The 17522-nt window shown below is 41.7% G+C and overlaps 1 protein-coding gene across 4 annotated transcripts in view; it reads right to left on the bottom strand.

Moving 5' to 3' along the window:
* LOC115144716 (transcription factor SOX-6-like) overlaps positions 1 to 17522 on the bottom strand; it is a 258270-nt gene that overhangs the window by 9985 nt on the left and 230763 nt on the right. For all 4 annotated transcript variants that reach the window (XM_065002988.1, XM_065002987.1, XM_065002985.1 and 1 more), the window contains 3 exons: positions 16042 to 16147; positions 6578 to 6751; positions 44 to 260 (listed from right to left, as the gene is read on the bottom strand). In XM_065002988.1, coding sequence (XP_064859060.1) covers positions 44 to 260; positions 6578 to 6751; positions 16042 to 16147 — 497 coding nt within the window. The remainder of the gene's footprint in view (positions 1 to 43; positions 261 to 6577; positions 6752 to 16041; positions 16148 to 17522) is intronic.

Below are 17522 nucleotides of genomic sequence, written 5' to 3' on the forward strand. Positions count from 1 at the left end.
AGTTTGTCCCAGTAGTTGAGTTGGGGTGTCTCTCTCTTCTTACCCCACACTGAAGAACTGCCTCATCTCCTGTCGCCGCGAGCGCATCATCTGCTTGTACTCCCCGATGCGCAGCTTCTTCCCGTCGATGATGCAGGTCCTCTTGGGCCGGGGCTTGTACTTGTAGTTGGGGTACTTCTCCAGATGGTTCTTACTGAGACGGGCCTGTTCCTCATAGTATGGCTGCTTCTCCTGGTTGCTCATGGACTTCCAGCGAGAGCCTGGACATGGATAACGGGACACACGCACCAAGAGTCAGGGTTGAAACACAAACTACAGCGTAAGGACGAACGCACACACAAACAAACAAACACATGTTCACACACACTCAACGACAGCATGAGGGTATTGGTGTTCGAAGAGTGTATTGGAGTCAGTTTGTCCAGTATGGTCCTGTAAATATTTTTTCACCGTTTAGTGGATTACAATGTTCTGTAAATTGATTGTTTATGTTCTAATAATGGGGTTAAATTAGCCATTGAACAGTATGTGTCAGTACTTCCACTGCACTGAATCTATACTGTCTTACTTCAATCATAGCAGGACATCTCTTCAGGTAGGAGCCTCTAATAAGAGAAACTACTCGTTAGAAAAAACAGTCTTAGGATTGGCAGGGGATCTCTGATACATTGTGTTCTCAACATGTCTCTCCTATAAGCACCCAGCTGACAGAACAAGTGGACAGGTCCGTTACCGCAGGAATGGAGCACATCTGCTTTCTGACAACCCATTATACACACCGCAGATAGGACACACACAGAGAGGAATCTAGGACTGCGTCCCAAATCGCACCCTATTTCCTAGTTAGTGCACTACTTTTGACCAGGGTCCACAGGGCTCTAGTCGAAAGTAGTGCTCTATATAGGGATTGGGGTGCCATTTGGGATGCATCTAGGAATCTGTTTACCAACGTTTATCGAAACTCCCTTATTTTTTTTACTAAGGAAACAGGAAACAGTGAGGACACTCCTTTTTTTCATCATGTCCCTCGTCTCCAGCTGTGTTATTGTCTGGGCACCACACACTCCATCCTCTCCTGATCGCCTCTCAGGTCTAGCGTTTCCCTGGTGTCACCACAAGCAAACCGCTAGCTAGGTAAATATCCGGAATGTTCTGTCTGATAGGTGAACTCTGACCCTACATTTTTTACCCCAACTTCGAGTGATGAGGTTTGAGCTATCCAATTCTTTAGAATGATAACTTCAGTGATATTGAACAATGGTCTATGGATGAGAAAAGTGCAAAGATTGTATATCTTTAATTCAGCGTTCAGTTTGCATCTAAAATATTTTAGCAAACAAAGTCACTTAATACCATTTGCTCAAAGCTAAACATTTTAGCCTAGTGGAACACCAATTCACGACAGAAAACTATTTTCTCTCTAAGTATATACAAAGCTGTAGCTAAAGGCCTAAAGACCAGGCACATAGTCCCCCTTCTAAAAAACAGCTCCTACACGTTGCCAAGCAACATTCCAAGTTCATTCATGCAGTCTATGAACTATGAGAGCTGTCTCCCAAATAGCACCATATTCCCTATATAGGAATATGGGCCCTGGTAAAAAGTTGGGCAATGTATACTGTTTGAAATAGGGTGCCATTTGGGATGTAGATCGGACTTAAGTCTCAAGACAGTGGAGCCCTTCAGCCATTCTGTGTACAGCAAAGTTTAGTGCTCTGTGAATAGCTATCTGTGTTAGTTAGCTAGCTAGTATCAACACAAGAAGCACTTTTCACTGCATACATCCATCACCCCAGTTGGGGTCTCAGTGGAGTGTATGTGTGTGTGAGAAAGAGAGTTCAATGTGAATACTGTATTTTGTAAGGGAAATATATAATTTTTTCCAATATAGTGTTTGAATTATTAAATTAGATTGAATAAAATAAGGTCAGATAAATTGATTGATTCATCGATCGATTGGTAGTTGAGTGATGTACAATATTTTGAATATATTATTCAATGTTTAGGTGGAGGTGAGGGGGTAGTAGTAACGCTCTGATTCTGTCTCATAAGCACACAGTGTGCACAGTTACCTCTATAAAAGAGCATGCCTGCAAAGTATCTATTTAATGGACCACCATGTTTTGTATTTAAGAGGCCACCAACAATTTCCTCAAGGCGAGACAACAGTTCCTATTGGACAAATTCAGCTAGGACCCTCCCCATTTCTTTCCGTTTGCTTCTGTTTAAGAAACATTTTGCAACAGAATTGGCGTAATGAATATGCCCCAGTGGGCAGCCAGTATAAAATGCCCTCTTGCACCAGAAGCATAGTGCAGATGCCAGCCTATAGAATAGAAGTTAGAGGGAGTTCCCCCCCCTTTTGAGGAACTCCCCCGTGGTGTTGTGCTCCATCCTGTCAACACCAAAATGAATTTAAGAAGATCATGAGTGGGGCTTTTATTGCTCAATCTAATTCATGCTGATTATAAAAATTAAAACAGATATTCTCAAACTCGCAAACTTTTGATTGACTTAAACAGCTGCTTAAACAAAGCAAGAGCATAATTTATTTTTCAACTCAAAGCAATGAGACCCAATCAGTCCTCCACGACAACAAAATAATAAACAACATAGTAGGCTAATTAGTCCTTCGTTTTTGGGATATGCTTAGCCCAGAAGACGGTGTGAGTCCTCAGACTTGGAGGGAAGTAAAGGTCATTCCGCCACCCAAGAATAGCAGAGCACACTTTAATGGTTCAAGCAGCTGATCAATCAACCTAGTGCTTAGCAAACTGTAGAAGTGCTTTGCAAACTTATTTTTTTTGTGTGTTTGATAAAATATAAAGTTATTTTACAACAAAAAATGTAAAACAGACTTACAGCATGCTTATAGAGAAGTGCACTCAACATGCTCGGCACTGACACAAATGACAGATTACAGGATGAAAGAAATTGATAGTAAGAAGATTGGGAGCTGTTCTGTTAGAATTCAGCGCAGCTTTTGATGTCATTTATCATAACCTTTTGCTGAAAAAACATAAGTGTCATGGATTTGCATCCTCTGCCTTATTATGGATTGAGAGTTACCTATCTAATAGAACACTGAGGGTTTTCATTAATGGAAGACTCTCTCATGCAAATTCAGTTGAGTGTGGTGTACCGCAGGGCAGCTGACTAGGGCCATTATTGTTTTCTATTTTTACAAATGACCTCCACTGACCTTAAATAAAGCCTGTGTGTCTATGTACGCTGACGACTCAACAGTATACACGTTGGCGGCAACAATAAGATAACTAACGGGACACCCTTAACATAGAGCTCCAGTCAGTTTTAGAATGGGTAACTAGCCATAGGCTGGTGGTAAATATCTCAAAAACAAAAAGCATCATTTTTGGGACAAACCACTCGCTCAATGCTAAACCTCGTTTAGATCTATTATTGAATAATGTGGCTATTGAGCAAGTTGAGCAAACTAAACTGCTGGGTGTAACCCTAGATTGCAAGCTGCCATATTCAAAACATAGACTCGATGGTTGCTAAAATGGGAAGAGGTCTGTCCATGATAGGGTGTTGTTCTGCCTTCTTGACATCTCAGCCGACCAGACAGGTCCTACAGGCCCTAGTTTTGTCACAGCTAGACTACTGCCCAGCTGTGGTCATGTACGGCAATGAAGCACATAGGTAAATTGATGTTGATCCAGAACACCAGGAGCACATATTGCACTTAGATGTATAAGGAAGGAAAGTATCAGTAACATGCATGTCAGTCTCTCCTGGCTCAAAGTTGAGGAGAGATTGACTGCATCACTATTAGTCTTTGTGAGAGGTGTTGATGGTACCGAACTGTCTGTTCAGTTGGCACACAGTTCGGACACTCATCGGTACAACACAAGGCATGCAACCAGAGGTCTCTTCACAGTCCCCAGGTCCAGAACAGATCCTGGAAAACACACATTAAATAGAGCCATGACTACATGGAACTCTTCCATCCTAGGTAATACACAGCAATAAACAGCTTCTACCCCAAGCCATAAGACTCCTGAACAGCTAATCAAACGGCTACCCAGACTATTTGCATTGCCCCCCCACGCTGCTGCTACTCTGTTATTATCCATGCATAGCCACTTTAATAACTCTACCTACATGTACATAATTATCTCAATTACCTCGACACCTGTGCACCCGCACATTGACTCTGTATACCCCCTGTATATAGCCACACTATTGTTATTTAATTCTGCTCCTTAATTATTTGTTATTCTTATCTCTTACTTTTTTGGTATTTTCTTAAAACTGAATTGTTGATTAAGGGCTTGTAAGTAAGCATGTCACTGTAAGGTAACATATGATTTGATTAAAAAAACAGATAAAATAACACCTTACTGCACAAAGGGGACTGTGAAGAGACTCAGACATTTTATATATATTGTATTGTAATTTGCACTGTACTATGTATTACACCTAGATATTGCGTGTACTGATATGTAGGCTGTGTGTGACACAATTTAAATGTATGTAGATCGGTCCTTGACTAATAATGTTCTGTACTATGTATGATGTCATGTTTCATGTGGACCCCAGAAGAGTAGCTGCAGCTTTTGTAGCGGCTAATGGGGATCCGAATAAACATCAATACTAAATACCAAACCATTTGACTAATCTATTTTTCCATATTTCCAGGTCCTATTCTTGAAGATAAATGGGTACTAAATAATTGGAATGACTGGAAATCTGACAGATTGTTTTTTTTAAATGGAAAGATATTGTCACGATCGTCGTAAGGAGCGGACCAAAATGCAGCGTGGTACGTGTTCATGATGATTTTTTAATTAAAGAAAGCACTGAATACAAACTATACAAAACAATAAACGAATAACGACCGTGAAGCTATAATGAGAACTGTGCTGACACAAGCAACTAACATAGACAATCACTCACAATGACAAAGCAGGCTACCTAAATATGGCTCCCAATCAGAGACAATGACTAACACCTGCCTCTGATTGAGAACCATATCTGGCCAAACACAGAAACAGACAAACTAGACATCCAACATAGAATTTCCACTCAGATCAGACCGTGACCAAACAAAACATAGAAACATACAAAGCAAACTATGGTCAGGGTGTGACAGATATAGCCTAATCATGGCTTAATCATATTATTATATGAAGTAGAAATGGGTTAGAACATACATACAGAACCATACAGAACCAACACAAAGTACGCTCTCGTTGGCTGGCCCTCACTTCATACTCATCGCCAAACCCACTGGTTCCAGGTCATGCACAAGTCTCTGCTAGGTAAAGCCCCGCCTTATCTCAGCTCACTGGTCACCATAGCAGCACCCACCCGTAGCACGCGCTCCAGCAGGTAAATCTGTAAACAGCCCATCCATCTACCTACCTCATCCCCATAATGTATTTATTTATTTATCTTGCTTCTTTGTACACCAGTATCTCTACTTGCACATTCATCTTCTGCACATCTACCATTCCAGTGTTTAATTGCTATATTGTAATTACTTCGCCACCATGGCCTATTTATTGCCTTAACTCCCTTATCTTACCTCATTTGCACTCACTGTATATAGCCTTTTTGTTTTCTTTTGTTCTACTGTATTATTGACTGTATGTTTGTTTATTCCATGTGTAACTCTGTGTTGATGTATGTGTCAAATTGCTATGCTTTATCTTGGCCAGGTCGCAGTTGCAAATGAGAACTGGTTCTCAACTAGCCTACCTGGTTAAATAAAGGTGAAATAAAAAATAAATAAATAAATAGAAACAAGGCCACAGTGTATGGGGGCCATCTTTAAAAATATATATTTGTATATTGTTAGGTGTTTTATACACTTTATTAAAGGGATACTTCATTATTTTGGCAATGAGGCCCTTTATGTAGTTCTCCAGAGTCAGATTAACATGTTGATACCATTTTTATGTCTCTGAGTGCAGTTTGAAAGAAGTTGCTAACTAGCACTACCACAATTGCTAACTAGCATGCTAGCAGATACCCATAGACTTCCAGTCATTTTGCTAATGCTAGTTAGCATTGGCTCATGAAAGTACCTTTATATTCCTTCATACTGGAAACAGAGACATAAAATTGATATCCACCAGTTCATCTGACTCTGGGGAAGTAGATAAAGGGCCTCATTGCTAAAATGCCGAAGTATCCCTTAAAGACCGCTAGGAAATTAGAGGGTGGGACAGGCAAGTGGGAGATACTGGTGTACCTCATTTGCACTCACTGTATATAGCATTTTTGTTTTCTTTTGTTCTACTGTATTATTGACTGTATGTTTGTTTATTCCATGTGTAACTCTCCCCCCCCCCCCTTAAAAGATTTAGATGCACTATTGTAAAGTGGCTGTTCCACTGGATGTCATGAAAGCAAGGTGAAAGCACCAATTTGTAAGTCGCTCTGGATAAGAGCGTCTGCTAAATGACTTAAATGTAAATGTAAATGTGAGAAAGCGTGAGAGGGATGGACGCATGGATTGAAACCTGGTCTCCAGTGGGGAGTTTTATTTGTAACATGCCAGGGAGTTTTACCACTACATCACGGCTCTGAACAAAAGAGGTCATCTTACCCAGGATCTTGCTGATGTTGGAGTTATGCATGTCGGGGAAGGTCTGCAGGATCTTCCTCCTCTCGTCCTTGGCCCACACCATGAAGGCATTCATGGGCCTCTTGATGTGGGGCTCGGCACTGTTCCTGCCCCTGGCCTCCCTGAAGACCCGTGCTTCCGTAGTGCTGGCACCACCTGTGGGATGGGAGGGACATTGCGTTACTTACTCAATCATTCACTCGTTTGTGCAAAAAAAGCCACAAAATGTCACAAGTACATGTTCTGCACTGTATGTCCAAGAGCTGGGACGACGCTCCGATTATCAGCCAGATAAGATCTCCATTTATTCTCCCGTGTTTACAGCTCTGATTTCAAGCTATAGCGTGATGAATGCTTCCCAATCCACCGTAGCCTGTAAACACTGGAGGTTTATGGAAAACAGGTGGGCTTCTGGGCCAGAAAAGAGAAAAGTCCCCAATCTGTTTTAACTGCCTTCCTTCTGCTTGCATACTTCGGCAGGGTGGAATTGTCTGAGACACAAACAGTACTAGTGGGTTGGAAAGAGGGGGAGAATATAGAATACCGTTTCTAGTTTCCCGTAGACAGAAGTCCTTCATTTGAAAAACAACAAAATGGAAACCCTGCCACTTTATTTGTATTTAGCTGAGGGATTGTGATGGGGTTATTTAACAAAGCTCATTAGGCCTTAAATTATCATAAACAGCTGTAAATATCATAGAGTGGGCCTTTAAATGGGCAATCTGCAGTTTCTGCATCACTTTTTGGAGTGATATGCACCCAATGTTTCTTGACTAATACAATTTATAAATGCCTCATGAGCTTAGTTCAACTGTCATACCCCATCAGAACCCAGAATATAGGCTTGTTTAACTCTAAAGTTTGTAAACAAAGCAAATGTAAACAAACACTGTATAGACTCAAAACATGGTTACAACTATACTTTTGATATCATGGATCCTTGCATCTATAGCTCTCTCTTTGAATGGTGACATTTCTCCAGCCCTATCCCTCAGCTTTTTACTGAAACCGTGGTGGGGATTATGTTTTGTTATAGTTTCAACTGCTGATTGCTGCTTTAAGTGCAAGGCATCTGTTTGGAGAACATTTTGCTTGGACTGTCAAGTGTCCACTTCTGAGGCGTTCCGAGAGGAATACAATACATATGTGTCTGGTGAATACCTGTGTTCAGAGTAAACTCTCTGTCTAGGTCTATTCTATAGGGAACACAGTTGAAAGAGGCCCAAAAATGTGCCGCCACCTCATGCATGTTAACATTAGAAGACTACTCCCTAAGTTTGTTTTACTCACTGCTTTAGCACACTGTCAACCCCTATGTCTTAGCCGTGTCTGAATCCTGGCATAGGAAAACCACCAAAAACCTTGAAATCTCCATACCTAACTATGACATTTTTCGCCAAGATAGAACTGCCAAAGGGGGTGGTGTTGCATCTACTGCAAAGATAGCCTGCAGAGTTCTGTCATGGTATCCAGGTCTTTACCCAAACAATTCGAGCTTCTACTTCTAAAAATTCACCTTTCCAGAAACAAGTCTCTCACTGTTGCCGCTTGCTATAGACCTCCCTCTGCCACAAGCTGTGCCCTCGACACCATATGTGAATTGACTGCCCCCCCATCTATCTTCTGAGCTCGTGCTACTAGGTGACCTAAACTGGGACATGCTTAACACCCCAGCCATCCTGCAATCTAAGCTTGATTCCCTCAATCTCACATAAATTATCAATGAACCTACAAGGTACAACCCCAAATCCGTAAACACGGGCACCCTCATAGATATCATCCTAACTAACTCGCCCTCCAAATACACCTCTGCTGTTTTCAATCAAGATCTCAGCGATCACTGCCTCATTGCCTGCATCCGTAATGGGTCTGCGACCAAACGACCACCCCTCATCACTGTCAAATGCTCCCTAAAACACTTCTGCGAGCAGTCCTTTCTAATCGATCTGGCCGGGGTATCCTGGAATAACATTGACCTCATCCCGTCAGTAGAGGATTCCTGGTTATTCTTTAAAAGTGCCTTCCTCACCATCTTAAATAAGCATGCCCTATTCACAAAATGTAGAACTATCAATAGATATAGTCCTTGGTTCTCTCCAGACCTGTCTGCCCTTGACCAGCACAAAAACATCCTGTGGCGTTCTGCGTTAGCATCGAATAGCCCCCGTGATATGCAACTTTTCGGGGAAGTTAGGAACAAATATACACAGGCAGTTAGGAAGGCTAGCTTTTCAAACAGAAACTTGCATCCTGTAGTACAAACTCAAAAAGGATGGGACACTGTAAAGTCCATGGAGAATAAGAGCACCTCCTCCGAGCTGCCCACTGCTCTGAGGCTAGGAAACACTGTTACCACTGATAAATCCACTATAATTGAGAATTTCAATAAGCATTTCTCTATGGCTGGCCATGCTTTCCACCTGGCTACAGCTACCCCGGTCAACTGCCCGGCACCCTCCACAGCAACCCGCCAAAGCCCCCACCATTTCTCCTTCACCCAAATCCAGATAGCTGATGTTCTGTTCAACCTCTCTTTCGTATCGTCTGAGATTCCCAAAGATTGGAAAGCTGCCGCAGTCATCCCCCGCTTCAAATTTATTGCCTTAACTCCCTTATCTTACCTCATTTGCACTCACTGTATATAGCCTTTTTGTTTTCTTTTGTTCTACTGTATTATTGACTGTATGTTTGTTTTTTCCATGTGTAACTCTGTGTTGTTGTATGTGTCGAATTGCTTTGCTTTATCTTGGCCAGGTCCCAGTTGCAAATGAGAACTTGTTCTCAACTAGCCTACCTGGTTAGATAAAGGTGAAATAAAAAATTAATTAAAAAAATTAAACAAGGACCCCAAGTGAAGGGTCACTGGCATCCATTTAGCCTGAGCAGGATGTGCCCACTTTTAGCTCAAACCTAACTTCTTCTACTGTCCATAGTCACGGTTATGAAGTTTTGGAGTGGGTGGGGTCAGGGGTGGGGTCTTTGCCTGCGATACGGCTGTATCGGTCCGCTAATACAGGACTATTAAAAGGCCCAGTCCACTACTTTTGTGAATAAAAAATATATAAAAAAGAAAAACACACACACACATACATACATATACACCCAGTACCGTGCAGAAGTTTTAGGCAGGTGTGAAAAAATGCTGTAAAGTAAGAATGCTTTCAAAAATAGACATTAGTAGTTCATATTTATCAACTAACTAAATGCAAAGTGAGTGAAGAAAATCTAAATCAAATCTATATTTGGTGTGACCACCCTTTGCCTTCAAAACAGCATCAATTCTTCGAGTCAGGGATTGGCATATAGTCAGGTGTTTGATTAAACAATTATACCAAACAGGTGCTAATGATCATCAATGCAATATGTAGGTTGAAACACAATCATTAACTGAAACAGAAACAGCTGTGTAGGAGGAATACAACTGGGTGAGGAACAGCCAAACTCAGCTAACAAGGTGAGGTTGCTGAAGTCAGTTAACTGCCAAAAGTCATACACCATGGCAGGACTGAGCACAGCAACAAGACACAATGTAGTTATACTGCATCAGCAAGGTCTCTCCCAGGCAGAAATTTCAAGGCAGACAGGGGTTTCCAGATTTTCTGTCCAAACTCTCTTGAAGAAGCACAAAGAAACGGGTAACGTTGAGGACCGTAGACACAGTGGTCGGCCAAGGGAACTTACTTCAGCAGATGAAAGACACATCATGCTACAGACCTATATCTATCCTATCCTACCCTTCCCTTCGCAATCGGAAGATGTCCAGCAGTGTCATCAGCTCAGAATTGGCAGAAAATAGTGGGACCCTGGTACACCCATCTACTGTCCGGAGAAGTCTGGTCAGAAGACTTGTGACCAAAAAGCCATACCTCCAACGTGGAAACGAGGACAAGCGACTCAACTATGCATGAAAACACAGGAACTGGGGCCGGATTCACAAAACCTTAAGAAGACATTTCTTCTTAACTGCCATTTTTTCCTTAACTATAGACTTAAGAAGAAAGTTAAGCAAAGTTACCATTCCTCAATAAAGTTTTTGGAAATGTTCTTAAGGTTTCTCCTAAGCTTCTTCCTAAGAAAATGTTAAGAAGAAATGGGAATCTTGAAAATAATGCTTTAGGATTTCTTCTTGGTAATGTACTTTAGGACAGCTGAACCCTTTTCTTGAGATGAATGGATACTTTTGTAACCATGCGCGTTTTCTTGCTCCACAGACACATTTGGCTACCGGATATTAAATACAGCAAGAATACAAATGAAACACGCATAATCTAGAAAGCTAGTAATTAAGAATATATTTCAATATTCTAGAAGTGTTAAATAGCTAGCGCTATCTCGTCAATTTACAGAGAAGAACTTGGCTAACTTAGCTAACATTAACGTTGTTAGCTATTTTGGCTATAATGTCTTTACACATTAGCTAGCTAATGTAGCTAACTAAGTTGCCGGTCGTGCAGTCACTCTACCACCACCTCTATGGTGGACACCTTCTCCTCCAGCTGGTCTACATGAACGGTCTCTCAGCTCCCTTCTTCTTAGCAGCCGACTTGATGTCGGACCACTTATTTTTTAGGGCGTCACTGTCCCTTGCCAATCCCCTGACAGCAGAGACAGACTCGGCCTCTCACCCATCCTCTCTTTCTGGTCTCTGCAGTGACCCCACAGTTATTAACTTGTTATGGCTGCATTTCCACTACCTGGATCGATATGACAACTACCAGTGAAAATAGAGGGCGCCAAATTCAAACCACAGAAATCTCATAATTACAATTCCTAAAACATACATGTGTCTTATATAATTTTAAAGTTAATCTTGTTGTTAATCCCACCCAAGTGTCCGATTTCAAATAGGCTTTTCAGCGAAAGCACTACAAACGATTATGTTAGGTCTCCACCAAACCACAATAAACACAGCCATACACATGGAATTATAGATATACCTCTCCTTAATGCAAATGCTGTGTCAGATTTTTTTTTTACATTACAGAAAAAGCAACCCTTGCAATAATCTGAGACGGAGCTCAGAACAATAGCCAAATTAAACCATTTCAAAGTCACAAAGCGCGTCCACTATAACGTGACGAAAAGTCCGAAAGTTCCGTAACAGTCAGTAGAAACATGTCAAACGATGTACTGAATCAATCTTTAGAATGTTGTTTACATATATCTTGAATAACGTTCCAACCGGAGAATTAGAATGACTTCAGATGAGCGGTGGAACGCAGGTCCTTCCCCTGTGAACGCGCATGGTGAAAGCATGGTCAACTCGTGGCAGTGGCAATATGAGTTCTGTTATACTCACAGACATAATTCAAACAGTTTTAGAAACTTCAGAGTGTTTTCTATCCAATACTACTAATAATATGCCAATACTATGGGCACCTCTCATCCAAGCTACTCAATACTGCCCCTGCAGCCATAAGAAGTTAAGTTTTCAGCCTTTTCCTGGCTGCTATTTCCTCCACCATCACCTGAATGTCTTTTCTTGGTTATCCATTTTTGATTTTGATATATCTAGTCTGATGGTTAAAATGTATGAAAAATAACCAAATAACCAAATACGATCATCCCTGTCACATAGGCTTATTGGTTTCAAGCACGTCACTAACGTCAATACAGAAATACATTTATTTACAAAGTTCTTAAGAAAGATATTTACGAAGTTCCTAAGAACATTTTGAAGAATTGCATTTATGAACTATGTTATGAACTTCCTATTTTTTTCGAAAGTAAAGTTTTGTGAATCTGGCCACTGGGGTGCAGAAAAATGGCATTTGGTGCTCTGGACTCATAAGTCAAAATTTGAAATATTTGGCTGTAACAGAAGGCAGTTTGTTCGCCGAAGGACTGGAGAGCGGTACACAAATGAGTGTCTGCAGGCAACAGTGAAGCATGGTGGAGGTTCCTTGCAAGATTTGTGCTGCATTTCTGCAAATGGAGTTGGGGATTTGGTCAGAATGAATGGTCTCCTCAATGATGAGAAGTACAGGCAGATACTTATCCATCATGCAATACCATCAGGGAGGCATCTGATTCGCCCCAAATGTATTCTGCAGCATGACAACAACCCCAAACATACAGTGAACGTCATTAAGAACTATTTTCAGCGTAAAGAAGAACAAGGAGTCCTGGAAGTGATGCTATGGCCCCCACAGAGTCCTGATCTCAACATCATCGAGTCTGTCTGGGATTACATGAAGAGAGAGAAGAACCCAAGGCTGCCTAAATCCACAGAGGAACTGTGGTTAGTTCTCCAAGATGTTTGGGCCAACCTACCTGCTGAGTTCCTTCAAAAACTGTGTGCAGGTGTACCTAGATGAATTGATGCTGTTTTGAAGGCAAAGAGGGGTCACACCAAATATGGATTTGATGTAGATTTTTCTTCCGTTCACTCACTTTGCATTTTGTTTGTTGATAAATATAAACTATTAACATGACTATTTTTGAAAGCATTCTTACTTAACAGCATTTTTTCACACATGCCTAAAACTTTTGCATAGTACTGTATATATACAGTGGGGAGAACAAGTATTTGATACACTGCCGATTTTGCAGGTTTTCCTACTTACAAAGCATGTAGAGGTCTGTAATTTTTATCATAGGTACACTACAACTGTGAAAATCCAGAAAATCACATTGTATGATTTTTAAGTAATGAATTAGAATTTTATTGCATGACATAAGTATTTGATACATCAGAAAAGCAGAACTTAATGTTTGGTACAGAAACCTTTGTTTGCAATTACAGAGATCATACATTTCCTGTAGTCCTTGACCAGTTTTGCACACACTGCAGCAGGGATATTGGCACACTCCTCCATACAGACCTTCTCCAGATCCTTCACGTTTCGGGGCTGTCGCTGAGCAATACGGACTTTCAGCTCCCTCCAAAGATTTTCTATTGGGTTCAGGTCTGGAGACTGGCTAGGCCACTCCAGGACCTTGAGATGCTTCTTACGGAGCCACTCCTTAGTTGCCCTGGCTGTGTGTTTTGGGTCATTGTCAACTGGAAGACCCAGCCAAGAACCATCTTCAATGCTCTTACTGGGGGAAGGAGGTTGTTGGCCAAGATCTCACGATACATGGCCCCATCCATCCTCCCCTCAATACAGTGCAGTCGTCCTGTCCCCTTTGCAGAAAAGCATCCCCAAAGAATGATGTTTCCACCTCCATGCTTCACGGTTGGGATGGTGTTCTTGGGGTTGTACTCATCCTTCTTCTTTCTCCAAACGCGGCGAGTGGAGTTTAGACCAAAAAGCTCTATTTTTGTCTCATCAGACCACATGACCTTCTCCCGTTCCTCCTCTGGTTCATCCAGATGGTCATTGGCAAACTTCAGATGGGCCTGAACATGCGCTGGCTTGAGCAGGGGGACCTTGCGTACGCTGCAGGATTTTAATCCATGATGGCGTAGTGTGCTACTAATGGTTTTCTTTGAGACTGTGGTCCCAGCTCTCTTCAGGTCATTGACCAGGTCCTGCCGTGTAGTTCTGGGCTGATCCCTCACCTTCCTCATGATCATTGATGCCCCACGTGATGAGATCTTGCATGGAGCCCCAGACCGAGGGTGATCGAACGTCATCTTGAACTTCCATTTTCTAATAATTGCGCCAACAGTTGTTGCCTTCTCACCAAGCTGCTTGTCATTGTCCTGTAGCCCATCCCAGCCTTGTGCAGGTCTACAATTCTATCCCTGATGTCCTTACACAGCTCTCTAGTCTTGGCCATTGTGGAGAGGTTGGAGTCTGTTTGATTGAGTGTGTGGACAGGTGTCTTTTATACAGGTAACGAGTTCAAACAGGTGCAGTTAATACAGGTAATGAGTGGAGAACAGGAGGGCTTCTTAACCTCTTAAGTCGACCCTCTACTTTTTGAACATTCTGTTAAAAATCGCGCAACATTTCAGCGCCCTGCTACTCATGCCAGGAATATAGTATATGCATTTAGTATATGCACTTAGTCTGTGTGGATAGAAAACACTCAGACGTTTAAAAAACTGGTTAAATCACTGCTGTGGCTTTACCAGAACGGCATTTACATCGAAAAGCACAGGAAAAACTGATCACTGAAAATGGGAAAATATATCCATGCGCTACTTGAACCCATTGATAAAGGTGAACCACAATTAATTGACTGAGGTTGCAGTACCTACAGCTTCCACACGGTGTCTAGAGTCTTGTCATTTCCCTTCGAGTTTTTTCTTGGTCAAACACATGCAGGGCACCGTATCTCCTCTGGTCTAGGACCGGATATTTTCGTTGAGTTTCTAGCCGGACATTTTTCCAGACGGACAGCTAATGATCTTTACATCGCCTCCTGATGAATTTTATCGCTTATTAACGTTTACTAATACCTAAAGTTGCATTACAAACGTATTTCGAAGTGTTTTGTGAAAGTTTATCGTCGACTTTTTGAATTTTAAAAAATGACGTTACGTTTTGAAACGATGTTTTTTTCGTTTATCACACAGTCTACATATAACGATATCTAGGCTTTATATGGACCGATTTAATCGAAATAAAGACCCAAATAGTGTTTATGGGACATCTAGGAGTGCCAACAAAGAAGATGGTGAAAGGTAATGAATGTTTTCTATTTTATTGTGCGGTTTGTGTAACGCCGAAATGCTAATTATTTTGTTTACGTCCCCTGTGGGTCTTTTGGGGTGTTACATGCTATCAGATAATAGCTTCTCATGCTTTCGCCGAAAAGCATTTTAAAAATCTGACTTGTTGCCTGGATTCACAACGAGTGTAGCTTTAATTCGATACCCTGCATGTGTATTTTAATGAACTTTTGAGTTTTAACTAATACTATTAGCATTTAGCGTAGCGCATTTGCATTTCCAGAGCTCTAGTTGGGACGCAAGCGTCCCGAGTAGAAGCAAGAGGTTAAAGAAAAACTAACAGGTAAGTGAGAGCCGGAATTCTTACTGGTTGTTGGTAGGTGATCAAATACTTATGTCATGCAATAAAATGCAAATGAATTACTGAAAAATCATACAATGTGATTTTCTGGATTTTTTTTTTAGATTCCGTCTCTCACAGTTGAAGTGTACCTATGATAAAAAAAATTACAGACCTCTACATGCTTTGTAAGTAGGAAAACCTGCAAAATCGGCAGTGTATCAAATACTTGTTCTCCCCACTGTATGTTTTCTATTATTATGATTGTTCAGGGGCTGCTGCTACAACCTCAGCACCCCTACTTCCCGCGGCTATGCTAATGTATTATAAATATCCATTTGACCTCTCTCTTCTCTTTTCCTCTGTTCTACTATTATGCACCAAGCTACATACATACGGGTTGTAAGCATACACACAAACATCAACAGAATGCACTTACATAAAAGTATTGAGAACTGAAAGAGATAGTTGCGGAAGAAGAACAACAGAAATTTAGAAAGAAAGAAAGAAAGAAAAAGAGAGAAAGAGACAGACGAAACCCACCATGAAGATCCTCAGGTCTGGTGAGGTCAATGACCCTGTGGCCCATCTTTCCATCCTCTCCCAGGTTGCCCAGGTGCTGACTCAAACTCTCAAAGTGCATCCGCTCCTAAAATACAAAGAGGTCAAAGGTCAATCAAGGTTGAGTACAGTTCGAGTCTGCCTAATAGTAATAGATAATAATAGAGAGAGAGAGAGAGAGAGAAAGAGAGAGGCCCCCCAAAGATAGAAGGACAGCCATTGCAGCTTAGGGGGGATAGAAGGGATAGGAAAGTAGAAGAGAAGAGAACAGGAGAGTAAATGAAGAAAAATGAAGGGAGAGAGAGATCGATCGAAAGATAGATAGATAGATAGATAGATAGATAGATAGGAGGGAAAAGAGAGAGAGCGGCCCCCCAAAAAGTATGTTTAGCCACTAAAAGAAACAATACGCCAGATCTACCCAGCACTACCATGTAAGCTGACTCAGTGCTCCCCACCCATCCTGCCTACTGTCTCTGATTATTCTGCGTTGCCTGCCCACCATCCCGCCCTCTCCCTCAAATGAGTCCAGCATGCAGTCTGTAGCCCTCCAGCTAAAATGACCCTGCCACGCTCCCAAACTGTGCTGGAAAACAAGGGCCTCCACAATCACCACACATCCACTCATTCCTCCTCCTCCTCTCCCTGTTTTCTGGTGACAAAGGCATTTTGTTTGATGGAGGGAATGGTTGCTGGATGAAGTCATGCCGCGGTAGACGCTGGCAGCGCCGATGGAACTTGGGGCCTTTTGTTTTTATATATATATATATATATATATATATATATATATATATATATGTAGGGAGCCAGGGAGGGCCAATGTCAGCACGACGTTAAGGGCTGTAATCAGACCACCACAGAACATGTGCCTGGGCAGCGCTGCACATACCACAGAATCTGCTCACAGAGAACTAAGAGAGAGGACTAACACTGGACGACCTACTGAGAACTAACACTGGACCAACAGAGGACTTACAGAGATGACTAACACTGGACCAACAGAGGACTTACAGAGATGACTAACACTGGACGAACAGAGGATTTACAGAGATGACTAACACTGGACCAACAGAGGACTTACAGAGATGACTAACACTGGACGAACAGAGGATTTACAGAGATGACTAACACTGGACCAACAGAGGACTTACAGAGATGACTAACACTGGACGAACAGAGGATTTACAGAGATGACTAACACTGGACCAACAGAGGACTTACAGAGATGACTAACACTGGACCAACAGAGGATTTACAACGAGGACTAATTTAGGACTTAATCTGTAACAGGACTCAGTATGACAGCAGGCCTAGAGTCAGTCCAATGTGGTCGCTTGTAAATGACAACAATGACTAATCAACATTAGCTACATAGTTCAAAGCTATAAAATACCATCTTAAAATATACTATTATTACTTTACAGGAATGGGGCTTGTCCAACATTCGACTCAATCTATATTTT

The sequence above is a fragment of the Oncorhynchus nerka genome, linkage group LG17, assembly GCF_034236695.1.
Source record: "Oncorhynchus nerka isolate Pitt River linkage group LG17, Oner_Uvic_2.0, whole genome shotgun sequence".
NCBI lineage: Eukaryota > Metazoa > Chordata > Actinopteri > Salmoniformes > Salmonidae > Oncorhynchus > Oncorhynchus nerka.